An 18,322-nucleotide genomic window follows, 5' to 3' on the forward strand; every position below is an offset into this window, starting at 1 on the left:
ATTTCACACACATTTCTAGATACCTATATCTAATAAGTTCAAAAGAAAGGACACACTTAGGGAGGTATTTTGGTGGTCAAGTCACTAAATAGAGATTAGCTGGTTTCCCGGCATAGCCCAGGATGTAATAAAGATTGACTGAAATACATGTTCTAGCTGGTTTCTAGGCGTTGCCAGGGATGTAATATAGACACATTATGTTGTATATTACCTGTTCTCTTCTCCCTACGGTAAAACAATTTCATATACATGCTGTAAATTACCTACGCTAGGGATAAAACATGAACAATACCAGTCCTAGGGTAGATAAAACAAATAATACATAGAGATGAAAGATTCCTCTCCCCTAAGAATAAAACATATATTCAATATCTGCTTTTGTTTTTTCATTGTTTATACGGTCCCGAGCAACGCCGGGTAGCCCTGCTAGTATATATATATATAAGGTAATCTTAAAAATATATATATATATAAGGTAATTCTTTGAAATAGCGAAAGTCACAATCCTAAGCAATACACATGTAACAGCAAAAATACCAATTCAAACAGAAAAATAACCACCAGATGAAAGAAAGATGGCAGACAGACATATTACTACAACAGACATCTGATAATACTTGTGACGTGTTTCACAGTACCATTTCTGAATAGAATTTTTGCAGCTTTCATGCATGTTCAATATTTAGCAATATGTTTCAATATCTTAAGGAGAGTTTCATAATAATTATTCATTATTATGAAACTCTCCTTCATATTGAAACTTCAGAGGAGTTCAAAAAATTACATTAAAAATATTTTTAAAATAATTTTTTCGCTCTTCGCGATCTCTCAAAAGACTTTCCAAACGTGGCTTGAAAATTTCATAAGCGTGAAAAAAGAAAAAAACCAGCCCTAGATTTAAATTTGACTTTTTTGCCTCAGAGATTTTCCAATCATTAATGTATCTTTCCAACTTTCAAACTTGTGATTCTGAACACACATCAGATGGTTGTCTAAGAAATACCTTCCTCCAACATTTCTGCAAAGTAATAACTTTGCAGAAATACTGAAATAAAAACCCACCTGCCACATCATACCCGAAGCTATTAAATAACTTACGGCTACATATTTGAGAATCGGTTTTTTAGCTTCTTCATAACTAATAAAAGACAATGAAGACGAGTCCAATCAGAACTGATGGAGATGTTAATATTTGTCCCAAATACAACCTTATTTGGACTATATCCAAAATTATTGTGATATACGTTTTCACTATAACTATTCTGGATTAAATTTTTCATTATCTAATGTTTTTTTCTGTTACTTGAGATTGTGATGTTTTTTGTTTTTTTACTTCAGATTGTGACGTGTTTCATAGTACGATTTCTGAATGGAAGTTTTGCAGCTTTCATGCATGTTTCAATATTTAGCAATATTTAGCAATATTTATATGTCGGTAATCATAATTCATTGATTCATATGTCGTAAGGGACATATGAATCAATGGAACTTCTTTAGTCCCATTTGGAAAACACAGTCAGCTAGAGAGAGAACCCGACTAGTAGTGGAGCCAGACATCTCTCTTTCTTTCTCTTGTCTCTGGTGGTGAAAATCATCATGATGATTTTCACCGCCAACATAGGATTACACAAAAAAGCAACAGACTCAAAAGTTTTTCTATTTCTTCTTTCTCAACCTGAACACAGTTTCTACTGTCCAAATCAATCCTTCTCTTGTTTAGTTTTAAAAAGAGCTTTGTTATTTGTTCCATGCTTTTGTGTGCAACATTTTATTAGTAATGCTAACAAACAATTCCCTAAAGAACCACTTCACTGAAGTTTGCAATTCCAAAGTGGTAAGACAAATTGTTTACTCCTATTCCATTCTATATCACTTTTAGACAACCATTGGAATCCAACTTTACAATTTTAAAGATGATAGTCTCATCCTTTGAAAACTGTCTTGTGATTCCTTACACTCGACTCGTTGCATGGAATTGATAAAGTAGTGGAAGTAGCAGTGTGCAGCTGAATTCTAAGTTTCCAACCCGACATGTTCACATCATACCTACATACCTACAATTTTCCACGACTTCATGGTGCAAAATCTCCCTACAAAAATGGTCTCCACAGTAAATGATGGAAGAACTCTGGGTGGTTCCTACATAGAAAAAAATTGTGCCAAGTTTCCTTGCTCTATTGTGTCAGGGGCATTATTAATTGAATTTCCTTTATAATAGGGACACTAGGAATAGTGAAAAACTTTGAAAAAAGAATGGGAAAGATTGGAATTAAGAATGTGGAGACTCATGAACCAGGCCTACAGAAACTGCTACGGATGTAAAAGACAAAGGAACATGAAAACTGAAACTGTACAATTGTAAGTTAACCCCCTACTGCGGCCCTGTCTTCCGTCTCTCTCTTTTCTTTTTTCATGTGTCACGAAAGTTTATGGTGACACATGCCAGACCTGATGGAATTCATGGGTACTGGTTGCAAATCTTCCACAGGAATCCACGAGAGGCTTTCTGTTTCTCTGGATTATGTGCTAGAGGGATATTAAGATAGATAGATAAAGGATGTTAAGATTCTCTGGGACTTCACATGAAATGCAAAAGAGGGGAAGAAGACAAAAAGTTACAGGCAAATGCGTTTGTCCACATGACCATGAGTGCTTATGACGTCATGACGTTGTAAAAGAAGCATTTTAAATATAGTTTTAGTTTGATACACGTGCGTGACTTGTGAAAAACACAACATGAAATTGGATCCTTGCCCTTCCAAAAAATTATTCAAGTAATTATACTTTTTTTTTTCTAATTTTCACATATTATGAATTCGAGGCATTGTTCTTTTAAATAGTACTGGTTTCGATCTGGTTGGATGCGGCTGATAAAGTTTTAGCAGACATACAAACACACACACAAACACACAGACGACTTTCCTTTATATATAGGGCTACCGGCGTTGCTCGAGACTATAGAACAATGAGAAAAATAAAGTTGCTTTTGAACATACCTGTTATTCTTTAGGATAGAGGAATTTTTGATGTTAATGTATCATTTGCTATCTCAAGCAAAAGAATATTTTATCCACCCTACAACGTAAATTCTAGAAAAGTACAATTTTTTCATACATGTGTTGTGTAATGCACACAACACATATGTATGAAATAATTTTACCTTCACTAGGACAGGTAATTTACAGCATGTATATGAAATAGTTTTACCTTCCTAGTACACACATACTTAAAATAACTTTACCTAGCCTTAGATGCATATTTGAAACAATTTAATGGCATTGTACAACATATATGAACTAATTTCTCTTCCCACCAACGCCACCAGAATTTTAAGAAAAATGAAGTCATATAGGATTTCTAGATTAATACATAAATACATTGTCTTGCTTAGTGATTAAGCAACCCTAGCTTCACAATAAAATTTATCATTATTGTGTTTCTACCACCACCAACACTTTAATTTTAAGCAAAATAATGTCATTTCATGATTCAAGGGGGGAGGGTTCTAAATTAATAATTAGTAATCAGGCAACCCTTGCTTCACCATAAATTTGAATATTATTTTATTATTTTCCTTTCCCACCAGTGACACCATAATTTTTGAGAAAAAGGATGCCATTTCCAGAATATGACTCAGCAGATTTTTTAAATATATCAATAAATTGTCATGATTAGTGATTAGGCAACTCTTGCTTTATAATATAAACATAATAGCGTTTATCTCTTATCACTGGTTTTAATACAACATCTATCAACACTGGTTTTAATACAAATGGCGTCACTTCCTCTGCAGGGAGATTGCTTTGTGACAGCAAAACGTACTTACATTATTTTTGGAATAGGACAAATAAGGATGGAATATATTCCGTGTCGATTTTTTATGTATTTTTGTTTTTTGTTTATTAAGGAGGAGACAATGCCTGGTAGGAAACTACTCTATATTATGGTTACTTGGCGTTTTGGCTAAGATCAAGTAACTGCCTCAAGAGATACTATGAAGGGGCACGCTCTCCCAGATGGAAGCTTCCTGAAAAAGGGAGCAGTCACGGATACACCTAAAGAAAGCATGAGAAAATCAACCCTTAAAGGGAAATCTATTTCACGGAACACCCCCAAGACAGTGAAACGATCGTCCAATCCCCTCTCCCAAGCTATTAGAGGGATCTGTGTAGGGGAAGACTGCTGAAAAGAAAGTTTCCCCGCAGGATTATAAGGACTTGTACCTTACAAAGTACAAGGAATATATTGAAGGGAACATCCTCAAGCTACTACTGGGGAACTGGGAATTGATGGAAAACAAGGTCCTGTTCTTTGTCACTTCGGACATCAAGGAAAATCGGCCCAGAGGAGTGGTGAAAAAGAAAGAAATGACAGAGATCCTCCAGAAACTGAATATACTTGAGAAGTATATACACCAGAGGAGCTTTGCGATGTGGGACATACTGCTCCCTAACAAGGATAAAGCAGAAAGGGAGCTTAAATGCGGGGGAGTAAAGCTGCTGCTGGAGTACCAGGATAGAAGGAGAACCCGGGTACAAATCTTCAATGCTCCATCCAACCTATGCACAGAACTACTGGCAGCCTTCTATAACCAGGTCGGAGAGGTGGAGCAGGTAGACCTGGTACGCTCCAAAAATGGTGTCCACTTGGGAAGTTACAATGTAGCTGTGAAAAGAGAGGGTTTCCTACAGCGATATCTTTCAAGGAATCCTACATGACAGTGATGGTTGAGGGTCAACGTCCTCACTGTTGGTTCTGTCAGAAATAAGGCCACATGGCAAAGAACAGCCCCAAAAAAGTGGTTCCAAGTCAACCTGCACCACAAGTAAACAGTTCCAACAATGGGGGTGGCGACAGCCACTGAAACCAAAGAATTGCCAACACCAGCCCTGGAATTGACAAAGCTTAAGGAGACCAAGAATCAGTGACGGGGTGTAAACGGAAGAACACATCCATCTCCAACTCAACTTCACTAAACAGTTTCAGCGGCAATGACAACAGCCACAGCAGCAATGATAGCAGCAATATCATCATCCCCAGCAGTAACATTATATTCCTCAGCAGCAACATCATCATCCTCAGCAGCAACATCATCATCCTCAGCAGCAACATCATCATCCCCAGCAGCAACATCATCATCCTCAGCAGCAACATCATCATCCTCAGCAGCAACATCATCATCCCCAGCAGCAACATCATCATCCCCAGCAGCAACATCATCATCCCCAGCAGCAACATCATCATCCTCAGCAGCAACATCATCATCCCCAGCAGCAACATCATCATCCTCAGCATCAACATCATCATCCTCAGCAGCAACATCATCATCCTCAGCAGCAACATCATCATCCTCAGCAGCAACATCATCATCCCCAGCAGCAACATCATCATCCCCAGCAGCAACATCATCATCCTCAGCAGCAACATCATCATCCTCAGCAGCAACATCATCATCCCCAGCAGCAACATCATCATCCCCAGCAGCAACATCATCATCCTCAGCAGCAACATCATCATCCCCAGCAGCAACATCATCATCCTCAGCATCAACATCATCATCCTCAGCAGCAACATCATCATCCCCAGCAGCAACATCATCATCCTCAGCAGCAACATCATCATCCTCAGCAGCAACATCATCATCCCCAGCAGCAACATCATCATCCCCAGCAGCAACATCATCATCCTCAGCAGCAACATCATCATCCTCAGCATCAACATCATCATCCTCAGCAGCAACATCATCATCCTCAGCAGCAACATCATCATCCCCAGCAGCAACATCATCAGCAGCAACATCATCATCCCCAGCATCAACATCATCATCCTCAGCAGCAACATCATCATCCCCAGCAGCAACATCATCATCCCCAGCAGCAACATCATCATCCTCAGCAGCAACATCATCATCCCCAGCATCAACATCATCATCCTCAGCAGCAACATCATCATCCCCAGCAGCAACATCATCATCCCCAGCAGCAACGTCATCATCCCCAGCAGCAACATCATCATCCCCAGCAGCAACATCATCATCCCCAGCAGCAACATCATCATCCGCAGCAGCAACATCATCATCCTCAGCAGCAACATCATCATCCTCAGCAGGAACATCATCATCCTCAGCAGCAAGAGCAGCAGTAGAAGCAGCAAGAGCAATAGTGCCAATCTCAGCAGCAGCAGCAACGGCAGCAGCAGAAAAAGAACAGCAACAATCTTAGCAACAGAAACAGCAACAACATCGAGTCTCCTGGCACTAACGAGCCCATGATTATGGAAGACACCACGCAAACACCTTCCAATAGGGGCAAGTGGAAGTTTCCGGAATCCTCACCTGAGTCAGAAGAAGAGGCAGTGTCTGAGGAGGAGGTTAAGACCAATATCTCGGCCAAGGTTGAGAACAAAGACAAGAGGAGAAGGAAGAAGCATAAGAAGAGCAGAGAGGCAGCCCCCAGCCCACCCCCTACGAAAGACTCAACAGAGACGGTGAAGGAGGAAAAACCTCAAACACCTCTGAAGCTGAGAAGACCACCCAGCCTCCAACTACAATCCTTCCCCCCAAACTCTTCACTCACTCTTTCTGAGGATAGACTTCTGGATCAAAAGCCAGAGCCAGAGAGACCTAAACCTACCCCTCCAGTCTGTACAGAATAGACAAAGAAATTTTCTTTCATGCTGGGAGACAGGTTGTGTGAGACAGACACTCTGCAAACTTACCCAGACCTCAAAGGTAAATGGAAGGCATCTTACAACAAACTGAGGAACTTCCTCTATGTCCAGGAGGACAATGTCACGGACCCCATGAAGTTCAAGATGCAGCCCACTTTTGTAAGAGGACAGAGGGACAACCAAACCAGAGCCCTGTGAAGCATGGTGAAGAAGGAGAAGAAGGCATTCTTGGATCAGAAGCTGGTGGACAAAGAGCACCCATCGCTGAAGCAGATAGCAGTAAGATGCAAAGGTAGGGCCCCTCTTTATGTTCACTCTTTTAAAGCGCACTTACACTAACGTTTTCCTTGGGAATGGGAGGTGCAATATGAGACGGACAGATAACGTCTGAACTGCTCTAGGACAGGTTCGGTCATGTATGCCATGTCCACATACCCGAGCACTTCAGACCCGTATGTGACTGTTTAAATTTGTTGATTATGTCTTTAATGTGAGGAGTATGAAATATTGTGCGTGTTGTGAGATCTTGTGTCCCTTGAGGTAGATATCGCTGCTATTCAGGAGACCCACATTATTTCGGATGGGGTCATTTGACTTTGATGTTTACTCAGCATATGACAATACGAATAGTTGTGAACTCTCCTTACTAGTGAGACAAGCCTTGTCAGCATTAGCGAATGTTGTTCACGTAAACAGAGGTGGGCTTGAGTTGTTGGAAGTGTCTTCCGGAGTGTCGTGGTTTATACGCCCAATTCTGCAGTAGCTAGGGCATCTTTCTTCGGCAGTTAGAGATGTTTCTCGAAGATCCAGAGAGGTTAGTGTCAATGGGTGACTGGAATGTCATCCTTTGATAGATAAGGTCGAGGGGCTGGCGGGTCGGGGTGGTGCGACAGCAGTCTATCTGATTTGATGGCTTCGTGTGACCTTGTTGACAAATTTTGTCTGGATCACCCATGGCAGGAGATATGGACTTGGAATGCTAGCATGCCTTCCAATCCAAGCATTTACTTGGATAAAATGTGAGTCAGAAGAGGTGACGTAGACTTCTTATATCACTCTGCGTTAGACTCTTTAGAACACCTGGACAGTAAATTGTTATGGTCCAATTGAACTTAAGCACAAGGCCTAAACTAGCCAGATACTAGCAGTTTAATAGCTCCTTACTGGAACTTAAAGACTTTTTTTTTTTTACATAGGCATCACCACATTATCAAGTCCTTTCTAGCAGCTCCTGCCCAGATGTGGCAACAGTATTCCATCCTTGGACGTACCTGGCTCTTATATAGATAGAGAATTGCATCAGCAGTGAGATATCTACCGGATCGATAGAAAGATCCCACCATTTTTCCAGCGGCCTTGGCAACAGATATGATGTACATGTTCCATTTAAGATCAGGAGTAATGGTCAAGCTGAGAAGCTTGTCAAAACTTGAGGCCTCCTGAAGACGAGAGCCATTCATTTCAATTGATGCCAGATGTGGATCAGAATGTTGATGATGTAAAGAGAGAAGCTTGGTTTTAGATGCATTAAAAGTAGTGTTGGGACGATTCCTAATTTTTATACGATTCCGATTCCAGGAAAATATTGATTAACGATTCCGATACCAAGTACGATTCCGATTCCGATTCCTAGGGAATTATTGTTTTGAAATATACCAGGTAGTTTTATACCTATCGTCGGTAGTTCCCAAATATGTGCCCTAACTTTGGAAGAGATATTTTATGTCTACACCGTCGTGTTTTGGTTTAAATAAAATTATTATATAGTAAACTAAATGGAAAAATTAGCAAAATTTATTTTAAAGAAAATTTATTTTACTTAATTGGAATACAGAAAAAAAACAAAGAAAATAGAATTTATCCTTCAGAGCAAAAACAAATAAAATAGAATTTATATAACAGAACAAAAACAAGAAAATTAGAGAATAAATTAACACGATTCATTATTTTGGTCCTCATAATTTACAGATTTAATGAATTAAATAAAAAAAATATAGCGGAAGAGAAAGAAAATATATACTAATTAAATATAAAAAAAGATAAATATTTAATTTAATAATTTATAAATGAACGTGCGAAATGAAAAAAAAAACAATATACTACGTGACATGGCGCTGTAGATACAAAATAACCCTTCCAAAGTTAACGACCATATTTGAGAAATACCATTAATCGAAATTTTTTGTGTTTTATACCAAAATGTAGGTATAGCGAAAAGTTACAAGTAAAGGAATTTCAAAAACGATTTTTTGTTTGGCTATTGATAGTTGTATTTGTGACGGCAGTTCTTCAGACCTCCATAATTCACAAAGAGTAGTTAACATCTATTGTTTTTTCTTACTTTTTCATTACTTTTACACGTTGTTTCTAACGTGAAGAATAAGTTTAGCCAAACTAATTTTGAAATAGGGTATATCAAAGGAAAACATATAAGAATGATACCACTATAAAAACAAATGAAATACTAGATAAAATTGAGCAAAAATAGTTACCAAAATTACAGAAAAAGATAAAACAAAACAAAAAATGGTGAAGTTTGTTGAGTGAAATGAATTATTGAAAGAAAATTAATTGAACTAATAGAAATGTCACATTTCAATATTTTTTTAATAATTAAATTATCAGGGTTGTCGAAATTAAAAATTAAGTGATTTTTTTTAATTAGACTTATTTCGAAGCTTGTTACCTTGAAAAATACATTTTAAACCCTGTTTTTTTTTTATAAATAAATTGAAAAAAAAAAACGCAATTAAAAAAATTTAATTGATAATTGAAACTTTAAAAACATTAAACATTGAAAAATTACTTATCTCACAAATTAACGTCCAATAAAGTAGATCCAGTCTTCATACAGGAATTCGGTTATAATAAATATATCTTTCCCAAACTTAAAAATTAAATCTTTTTTTTTTTTTGAGAGAGAGAGAGAGTGCTCTAAAATCGCCGGGGAGTGCCGCCTAAAATTTTAAAGAAGTAAATTTTAGGAGTTTAGTGCCTTTCAAAGACGGATATCATAATTTATTATCATCCTTTAATTTCCTTTTTTCCTCCCCCACACCTTTCCATGTGGTTCAGTAGTTAACCAGTGCTCCTGTTGCTGTCAGTCAGCTATCTTTACCTAAGTTTTAATTTCTAGTTAAAAGAATTTTTCATGAATAGAATCAGCATTTTTAAAAATTATTTTTTTAGTTGTATATATTGTATTTACTCTTTGAAGTTAAGGAAGGTTAAAAAAATTGGTGACTTAGGCAAAAAAAAAAAGACACTGCGATTTCGACCCTCATTAATAAAACTGCTCTGAGTGACTAGTTGGTAATTTTTTGTTCCTTTTCTTTTTTATTTTGCTCCTCCAATTCATTTGGATGCTTCATAGTTAAATGTTTTAACATGTTGGTTGTGGTCATGTTAGATGGTTTTGTTCCTCGCCATATTTTAATTTGACAAACTTTGCAAATGGCTTTCACTCATGATCTTCATCAACTTCAAAAAGTTTCCATGCAAGACTTTTTTTGGACTTTGAGGCCATATTAGAAAATTCAGTTTATCTGTAAACAAATAAATTACTATTAAATTTTGTTTTAAAGCTAGTCACTTATTTGGATAATTAATTGAAAATAATCTGCTAAAAAAGACAAAAAGAAAAAAATATAAAGGGATTAATTGTACCAACCAGTAGTTAACAAAAAAACAAAACAAAAAACTTATAAAATTTAATTTTTGAAACCAATGTATAAAAGTTTACATAATGAAATGCAAATATGCATTTCTTTTGATTTTTTTTTTTTTGGTTGACTGTGTTCAATTGAACACAGTCAACCAAAAAAAAAAAAATCAAAAGAAATGCATGTTTGATGTGGTTCAATATTGCTAAACTATAAGTCTGAAGTAAAATTCTATTTATAAATACTTTTTAAAATGAAATTATTTAATTAATCGTAAATATTATTTAGACATAAAAATTAATTGATTACAACACCTTTTAAAAAATATATATTAATTTCTTTTTCGTTCGGCAAAAAACTGCATCAAACACTTTTTTGAAAATTTAAATTTCAATTGAAAATTCTAGAAAAAAGATATTATTCTGCTTTTAATATAATCAAATTCAGGGTTTTATCTTTCTGGAGAAAAAAATTTAAAAAATGGATTTTATTTCCATGAAATTTAAAAAAACAACAACTTGACTGAATTGAATTAATTACCCTTAAATCAATGAAGGGGTTATTTAATAACTTTAGGTTTGGAAGAGATAGGTATGGGGTCGGTTTTTTTGAAACTTCAAAAGAAGCCGACTACTGTCCAAATTTTGCGAAATAATACAACGTGATCAATTTCATTTTAGAGATATTTCTTTCAAAAGCCTTCTTTTAAAAAAAGAAAAAAAAGTATATTGTTCTATTAAACCTTTTACTGTTTAAATAATTTGACTTTGCTCGTTTTAAGAAAATAGAAGTTGAAAAAGCATTTTCATTCACTATTAGAAGATTTGTCAGCAAAAAAAAAACAGTCACCAAAAAGATAAGCATTTTTTTTTATTTTTACTCGCAATGTAGAGCCCTGCATACTTCTTTTCAAGTTAACTCTTTTGTAGTTTTGATCACAATAGATCTGAATGAATGAACCTTGTAAGGGAGGGGGCACTAAGCATTGCCCTGTTAATAATGAATTTCTTTGGTTTCTTTTTATAACATGCTACATTTCTCTCTTGCAGTTAGAAATATCAGGAATTTTTTTTCTTTTTTTCAACATCAGACTAAAAGAATCATAATGAAGGAATCGGAAAATTAAGGTATTTTTTAACGATGCGATCCCAATTCCGATGCCTCCCAAAATAGACGATTCTTATGATTAACGATTCCGATTCCGATTAATCATCCCACCACTAATTAAAAGTAACCAGCCACTCCTTTCCCCATTGTACTACGTGCTCAAGATCAGAGGAGAGAGAATTGGAGAGAACTTGGTCGTTTACTGTCTTATATGTGCTACCATAAATGGTAGTGTCGTCAGCATAAGTCTACGAATGATGTAAGGATGTGATTTGGAAGATCATTAATGTAGATCAGGAGAAGAGTTGGGCCCAGGATGGACCCCTGAGGGACTCCAGCATTTATACTGTGAGCTTCTGATTTTTGCCCATCAACTACTACTCTTATGAACCTGTCAGAGAGAAATGATTTAATAATTGAGAAGACATTTCCAGCTATACCATAGCTACAGATCTTATGAAGTAAACCTTTATGCCATACCCTATCAAAGGCCTTAGATATGTCAAGAACAATTGCCCTAGAAAGGTTGCCTCCGTCGAGAGATTTACTAATCCAATGAGATATAAACTGTAAGCACATCTGCTGTAGATCTAGCAGAACGGAAACCATATTGAGTGTCACTAAGAAGGTTATTTTTGTTGAGATGGTTGATTACTTCTGTATTTAACACAGATTCCAGCAACTTACTCATGACGCACAGGAGACTTATTGGCCTGTACTGAGAGGGGGATGAGCGATCACCTGAATTCTTAAATACAGGGCATACTGATGAAATTTTCCAGGGAGATAGGAAACTATTCTCCTCAAGACAACGTTTAAACAGTTTTGTAAGTATGGGCGCGAGTTCAGGTTGAAGTTTTTTGAGTACTATAATTGGAATACCGTCAGGGCCAGTTGCTTTACTGGAATCAAGGTTTTTGATTAGCTTGGCAACATCACGTACAGATATACGTATATCACATAGTGTGTTTTCTGATACAGGAGTAAATATTGGGGGTTGGCGGCCTTGGTCGCAAAGGGTAGAATTAGCTGCGAAGTTCTTGACAAAGAGTTTGGCTTTGTCTGATGCTGACGAGATTACCTCAGGTCCATTTATAATAGTTGGGATGGAGCACACGCTTCTGTTCATGATTCTGTTTGCTATTTGCCAAAACTGGTGGGAACCAAACCGCTGCTCAGCTACTTTAGACTTAACAGATTGAGCATACAACTCTCTTGCGTTCTTTATTACTTTCTTACAATGGTTGCTGGCAGTCCTGAAAGCGGCTTTAGTTTCCATACATCTATTAGAATAGAAAGTGTTTTGGAATCTAAGGACCTCAACAGTGAAGGAGTGAGATCTTATTGCTAAATAGGTTTGTCGGGGATATGTACGGGGTACAAGTGCAATGAGTTCATCAGAACACATTCCATTAAAACATGCACAGAGATGCAACATTGTGACGATGGGACAAGAGCTGGAGTTTAGTTGATAAAGTGGGACTGATTAGATTGACAACTCTTTTTTGGAACCTATCCAAGATGGAGAGGCTAGTGGTAGATGCACCAGCCCAGATGTGGCAACAATACTCCATGCAGGAGCAAATAGTAGAGGTACAGGATACTCTCAGGTGTGAGTAGTCTTTAAGCTCAATAGAGGAAACCCACCATCTTTGCAGCAGTCTTTGCAATGTCCTCTATGTATTTGTTCCAGTTCATATTGCCCACAAATTAAAATATGGTAAAATAGTCCCCAAAAAGGAGTTTGAAGATAGAATTCTCAGGTAGGGTGTTATTTTTCATCGACATAGGCGGTTCGAGAGGCGTCTTATGATTGGTAAAGGAGAGCAGCTTAGTTTTACTAGCATTAAATATTACCATCCATTTGTGTCCCCATTCAACTATGGTCTGGAGGTAATTTTCTAATGATTCTGCTATTGTCTTAGATTATGTACATCTGTTCTTCCTTGTTCTTATAGAGCATTGTATCATCAGCAAATATACTCATCTCGAATACAATATTATCAGCGAGGTCGTTTTTGAATATCAGGAATAATAATGTTTCCAAGGATTGACCCCTGAGACACTCCCGCATTAATGTTATGCTGCTTGGATGTATGTCCATCAATGACAACCTGTATTCTTCTATTGTCTAAAATGGATCTAATTATATTTAGTATACGTCCAATTATAACGTACGATTTAATTTTCAGTAGCAGCCCTTTGTACCAGACTTTATCAAAGGTCTTGGATGTATCAAGGGCTACATCTGTGGCTCCACCAGCTTTATCCAGTACATGATAAATGCATTCACAGATAAATGTTAAAATATATAACAACATTGCCTGAATCCATACTGTTTGCCAGAGAGAAGATTTGCTTTGCGAGGTGGTGGACTGTTGCCATTGCGCAAAGAAATCACTTTTTCCACTGTTTCCAACATAATAGATGTACTGAGACTAAAGCCGCTTCCAGAACTGCCAGCAACCACTGTAAAAAAGTAATAAAGAACGCAAGAGAGTTGTATGTTCAGTCCGTCAAGTCCAAAATAGCTGAGCAGCGGCTTGGTTCCCACCAATTTTGGCAAATAGCAAACAGAATCCTGAACAGAAGCGTGTGCTCTATCCCAACTCTTATAAATGAACCTGAGTTAATCTCATCAGCATCAGACAAAGCCAAACTCTTTGCCAAGAACTTTGCAGCTAATTCTACCCTTTGCGACCAAGGCCGCCAACCCCCAATATTTACTCCTGTATCAGAAAACATGCTATGTGATATCCAAATATCTGTACGTGATGTTGCCAAGCTAATCAAAAACCTTGATTCCAGTAAAGCAACCGGCCCTGACGGTATTCCAATTATAGTACTTCAACCAGAACTTGCGCCCATCTTTACAAAACTGTTTAAACGTTGTCTTAAGGAGAATTGCTTCCTCTCACTCTGAAAAATCTCATCAGTATGCCCCGTATTTAAGAATTCAGGTGATCGCTCATCTCCCTCACAGTACAGGCCAATAAGTCTCCTGTGCTTCATGAGTAAGTTGCTGGAATCTGTGTTAAATACAGAAGTGATCAACCATCTCAGCAAAAATAACGATCTTAGTGACATGCAATATGGTTTCCGTTCTGCTAGATCTACAGCAGATGTGATGTGCTTACAGTTATATCTCATAGGATTAACGAATCTCTCGACAGAGGCTACCTTTCTAGGGCAATTGCTCTTGACATATCAAAGTATGGCATAAAGGTTTATTTCACAAGATCTCCAGCTACGATATAGCTGGAAATGTCTTCTCAATTATTAAATCATTTCTCTCTGATAAGTTCATAAGAGTAGTAGTTGATGGACAGAAATCAGAAGCTCTTAGTATTAATGCTGGAGTCCCTCAGGGGTCCATCCTGTGCCCAACTCTCCTCCTGATCTACATTAATGATCTTCCAAATCACATCCTTACATCATTCGTAGATATCTATGCTGATGACACTACTATCTATGGTAGCACATCTAAGACCGTAATGACCAAGTTCTCTCTGATTCTCTCTCCTCTGATCTTGAGCAAGTGATATAATGGGGAAAGAGGTGGCTTGTTACTTTTAATGTATCTAAAAACCAAGCTTTTATCTTTACATCATCAACGCTCTGATCCCCATTTGGCATCAATTGAAATGAATGACTCTTGTCGTGGAGAGGCCTCATGTTTTGACAAGCTTCTGGGCTTGACCTTTACTCCTGATCTTAAATGGAACATATACATTAAATCTGTTGCCAAGGCCGCTGGAAAAATGGTGGGATCCTTCTATCGATCCAGTAGATATCTCACTGCTGATGCAATTCTCTATCTATATAAGAGCCAAGTACATCCAAGGATGAAGTACTGTTGCCACATCTGGGCAGGAGCTGCTAGAAAGGACTTGTCCTGCCTTGATAGAGTTCAAAATAGACTTCGTTGCCTTGTGGGGGATTTCCTTTTCTCTTCCCTGCAACCTCTTTCTCACGGAAGAGATGTTGTGAGCTTGTCTCTGCTTTATTGTTATTGTCATAGAAAGTGTTTGACTAAACTTCATTGTATGGTCCCTCCTTGCCAAACTTTCACAAAAAACACCCGTCTAGCAGAAAATACTATCACTAATTTCCCCCACTCTTTATCTGTGCCTAAACCTAAACGTAGATTCCATGAGCAAAGCTTCTTTCTTAGAACTGCACGCCTATGGAATTGTCTTCTGTTTTTCTGCTTTCCAGCTGGTTGTCTTCAAGTCTAACGTAAACAAGTTTTTGATGAGCCGTTCCATATAAGTTAACAAATTTACCCAATCTCCATTACTAACGGTTACTATATTGTCTAATTTCTACTGTACACTCTTTAACCCTTATCCTTGAGTGGCCTCTTGGCTTTGATAAGTGGTGATGCAAAAACAAAAAAAAAACAAAACAAACTAGTGCTTGATTAATTAAGGTCTCAAAGTGAAGAGGGGAACGATAATTAAGGTCTCAAAGTGAAGAGGGGAACGATAATTGAGAGGGTCTGTTCTTTCATCAGAATTCCTGTATATTGGTACCACAGAGGCCATCTTCCAGCTATTAGGGAAGCAAGATTCAGCAAGGCATTTATTCTAGAGCTTGGAAAGTATGGGGGCTAGCTCAGTTAACCATTTCTTACTTAGTATAGTCGAGATGAGATCAGGCCCACACGCTATTGAGGTGTCTAAGTTTTTATGATATCGCAGACATGAGGAGGGGTGATTTTTACATCATCTAATGTGGCTTTAGTCCGCATAGGGAAATTTGGGAAGGAGTTGTTTGTTGGCTCTAAGATGGAGTTGAAGGCCATCGCCAGGATAGCAGTTTCGCTTTCTCCGTTACCATGCATGCAACCTTTGAGTTGTTGTTCAGTGGAGGAATTACTGATTCACTATACTAGTGTAGTGAATAAAGGACATTCACTACACTAGTATAGATTTTTCAGAAATCACGTGTTCCTATCTTTGGCAATTCTATGCGTTCCCTGATTCTTTCAGCATTTTGGCTGTTATTATTTCTCTCTTACAATGATTTCTAACATTTATGAATTTTACCTATTTGTATTTGACTTCTGATGTACAAACTGGCAGAATGCATCCTGTCTTTGTGCCATAGCAGCTGCACAATCTGTAGTGAACCATGGAGGTGTGTGAGGCTTGCTATAATACTTCCGTGTGGGAACATGTGTTTCAATTCCCGCTTTGCACCATTCAGTTGTCTCATTGGCAAACTGTTCAGCAGGAAGCGAGAAGATATCGGTCCATGGGGCATCTCGGACATGTTCTCTAATGGCTTCCCAGTAAGCCCTGTTGTAGTACCCTGTGGTTTTGAGCAATGGTTCCTCACCTTGAGGTTGGGATTTAAATGTGATGTCAACTGATACTATGAGGTGGTCTGCATTTCCAAGTGGACTGTGGGCATTAGTCACACAATCTTCAGGTATTGTGGTGAGGAATAGGTCTAGAAGTGAAACTTGTTGAGGTTCACGATCTGGTAGGCCAGTTGGAAACATTACTGTCTGTGTGAGGGAATGGGCTATAGAGAAGCTATTAGTGGAGTGTTCAGCTGCATCTGTGTAAACTGAGAAACCAAGCCAATTTTTAAAGTCACCGAATGCACATATTTGGGCGTTACTATTCAAGGAAAGTGCTGCATCTATACTATCAGAGACATGATCGATTAGGGTACAATCCTGACTTGAGGAAAAACAGCAGAGAAAATATAAGTAAGTAACCCAGTGATGAAATGTTAGTCAAAAGCACTTAAAAGCCTAGTCATCCGATTCAAGATTTTTCTCTCTAGTTTAAGGGAGGTTGCTACGGATATAGACTCTAAGTGCAAAGAGGGAAGTATCCTGTCATGTTAAAGTAGTTGGAGGGAATTGAAGAGTGTAAGTTTGTTTCACTTAATGCTAAGATATCCGGGAAGTTTACTAAAAGGTAACACTGTACATCATCTATATTACCTCCAAGCCCGCGGATATTTGTGAAAGTGAACCTCAAGAGTGGAGGCGAGTTGGTCTTGTTTGGGTGGTTATCTGGTTTTATTGTGATATTTGTTTGGGTTGTCATTTAATTATGTTTTTGTTTAATATTAGGTTAGGGGAAGAGTGTTGAGCAAAGTGGGCCTGTTTTGACGCCAAGTATACACACACAGTGGTCCATTAGCCGAGTCCAGTATAGAATGTGTGGTCTCATGAAAGCCAATCAGATATAGCAGCAGGGTCCTTTTACATGGCAACTATCCTGATATTATATATCTGGTGAGAGAGTCTAAGCATTACCAAATAGTTAGGGCCCCTGTACTGACAGTCGGAAACACCAGCAAGACAAACTGTCAACAAGTCTTGTGAACACAAGTGGCATACAAGCAAATTTTCTCAATTTCTGAGAGAAAGAGAGAAATTTAAAATAGGGTATAGGGGAAAGGAGTTCAATGTCCTAGTCAGGAAATAAGGCCAAGCACAGGGTGACTCTGCTGAGTCACTAATAGGCAAAGAAGAAGTGTGAAAGCCGGCGATAGGAAGAGTTTATCTACTACGTAAGTAAGTTACGTTTGCAAGCCGGGAATTTGTTCGAGTCACCAGCTCCAGGAAGGTTGTTAAACATGACTGAGGAGCCCTCTCTCATTGTTGATTCTGACAGAAACAGGGCTACATATGGCAAAGAACTGCCCCCAAAAAGCGGTTCCAAGCTAACTAGTGCCACAGTGCTAGCAGTGGGGATGACAATGCTCAGTGAGGAGATCAAAGGTCAGTGGAGTACGATGGCGGGGCATAAACAGAAGAACGCATCCATCTCCACCTGCTCAACAGCAGCAGCAGCAACGTCAGCAGCAGTAGCAACCACATCAGCAGTAGTAACGGCAGCAAGAGCAGTGGCAGCAAC

General features: G+C 38.1%; 2 protein-coding genes across 6 annotated transcripts in view; one reads left to right on the top strand and one right to left on the bottom strand.

Moving 5' to 3' along the window:
• The window catches only part of LOC145297671 (A disintegrin and metalloproteinase with thrombospondin motifs 3-like), a 1,581,225-nt gene that overhangs the window by 61,163 nt on the left and 1,501,740 nt on the right, over positions 1-18,322 (bottom strand). The gene's annotated exons all lie outside the window — the stretch shown is intronic.
• LOC145297923 (uncharacterized) lies at positions 4,222-7,212 on the top strand. Its single transcript, XM_080144261.1, has one exon. The coding sequence runs from the start codon at positions 4,992-4,994 to the stop codon at positions 6,219-6,221; it is 1,230 nt and encodes a 409-aa protein (XP_080000387.1). The 5' UTR covers positions 4,222-4,991; the 3' UTR covers positions 6,222-7,212.

The sequence above is a fragment of the Euprymna scolopes genome, chromosome 18, assembly GCF_053919585.1.
Source record: "Euprymna scolopes isolate OS-2025 chromosome 18, ASM5391958v1, whole genome shotgun sequence".
In the NCBI taxonomy this organism is placed as follows: Eukaryota; Metazoa; Mollusca; class Cephalopoda; order Sepiida; family Sepiolidae; genus Euprymna; species Euprymna scolopes.

Excerpts from the sequence above, each read along its gene's own strand:
- LOC145297923 (XM_080144261.1), top strand. The coding sequence starts at position 4,992 with ATGACAACAGCCACAGCAGCAATGATAGCAGCAATATCATCATCCCCA.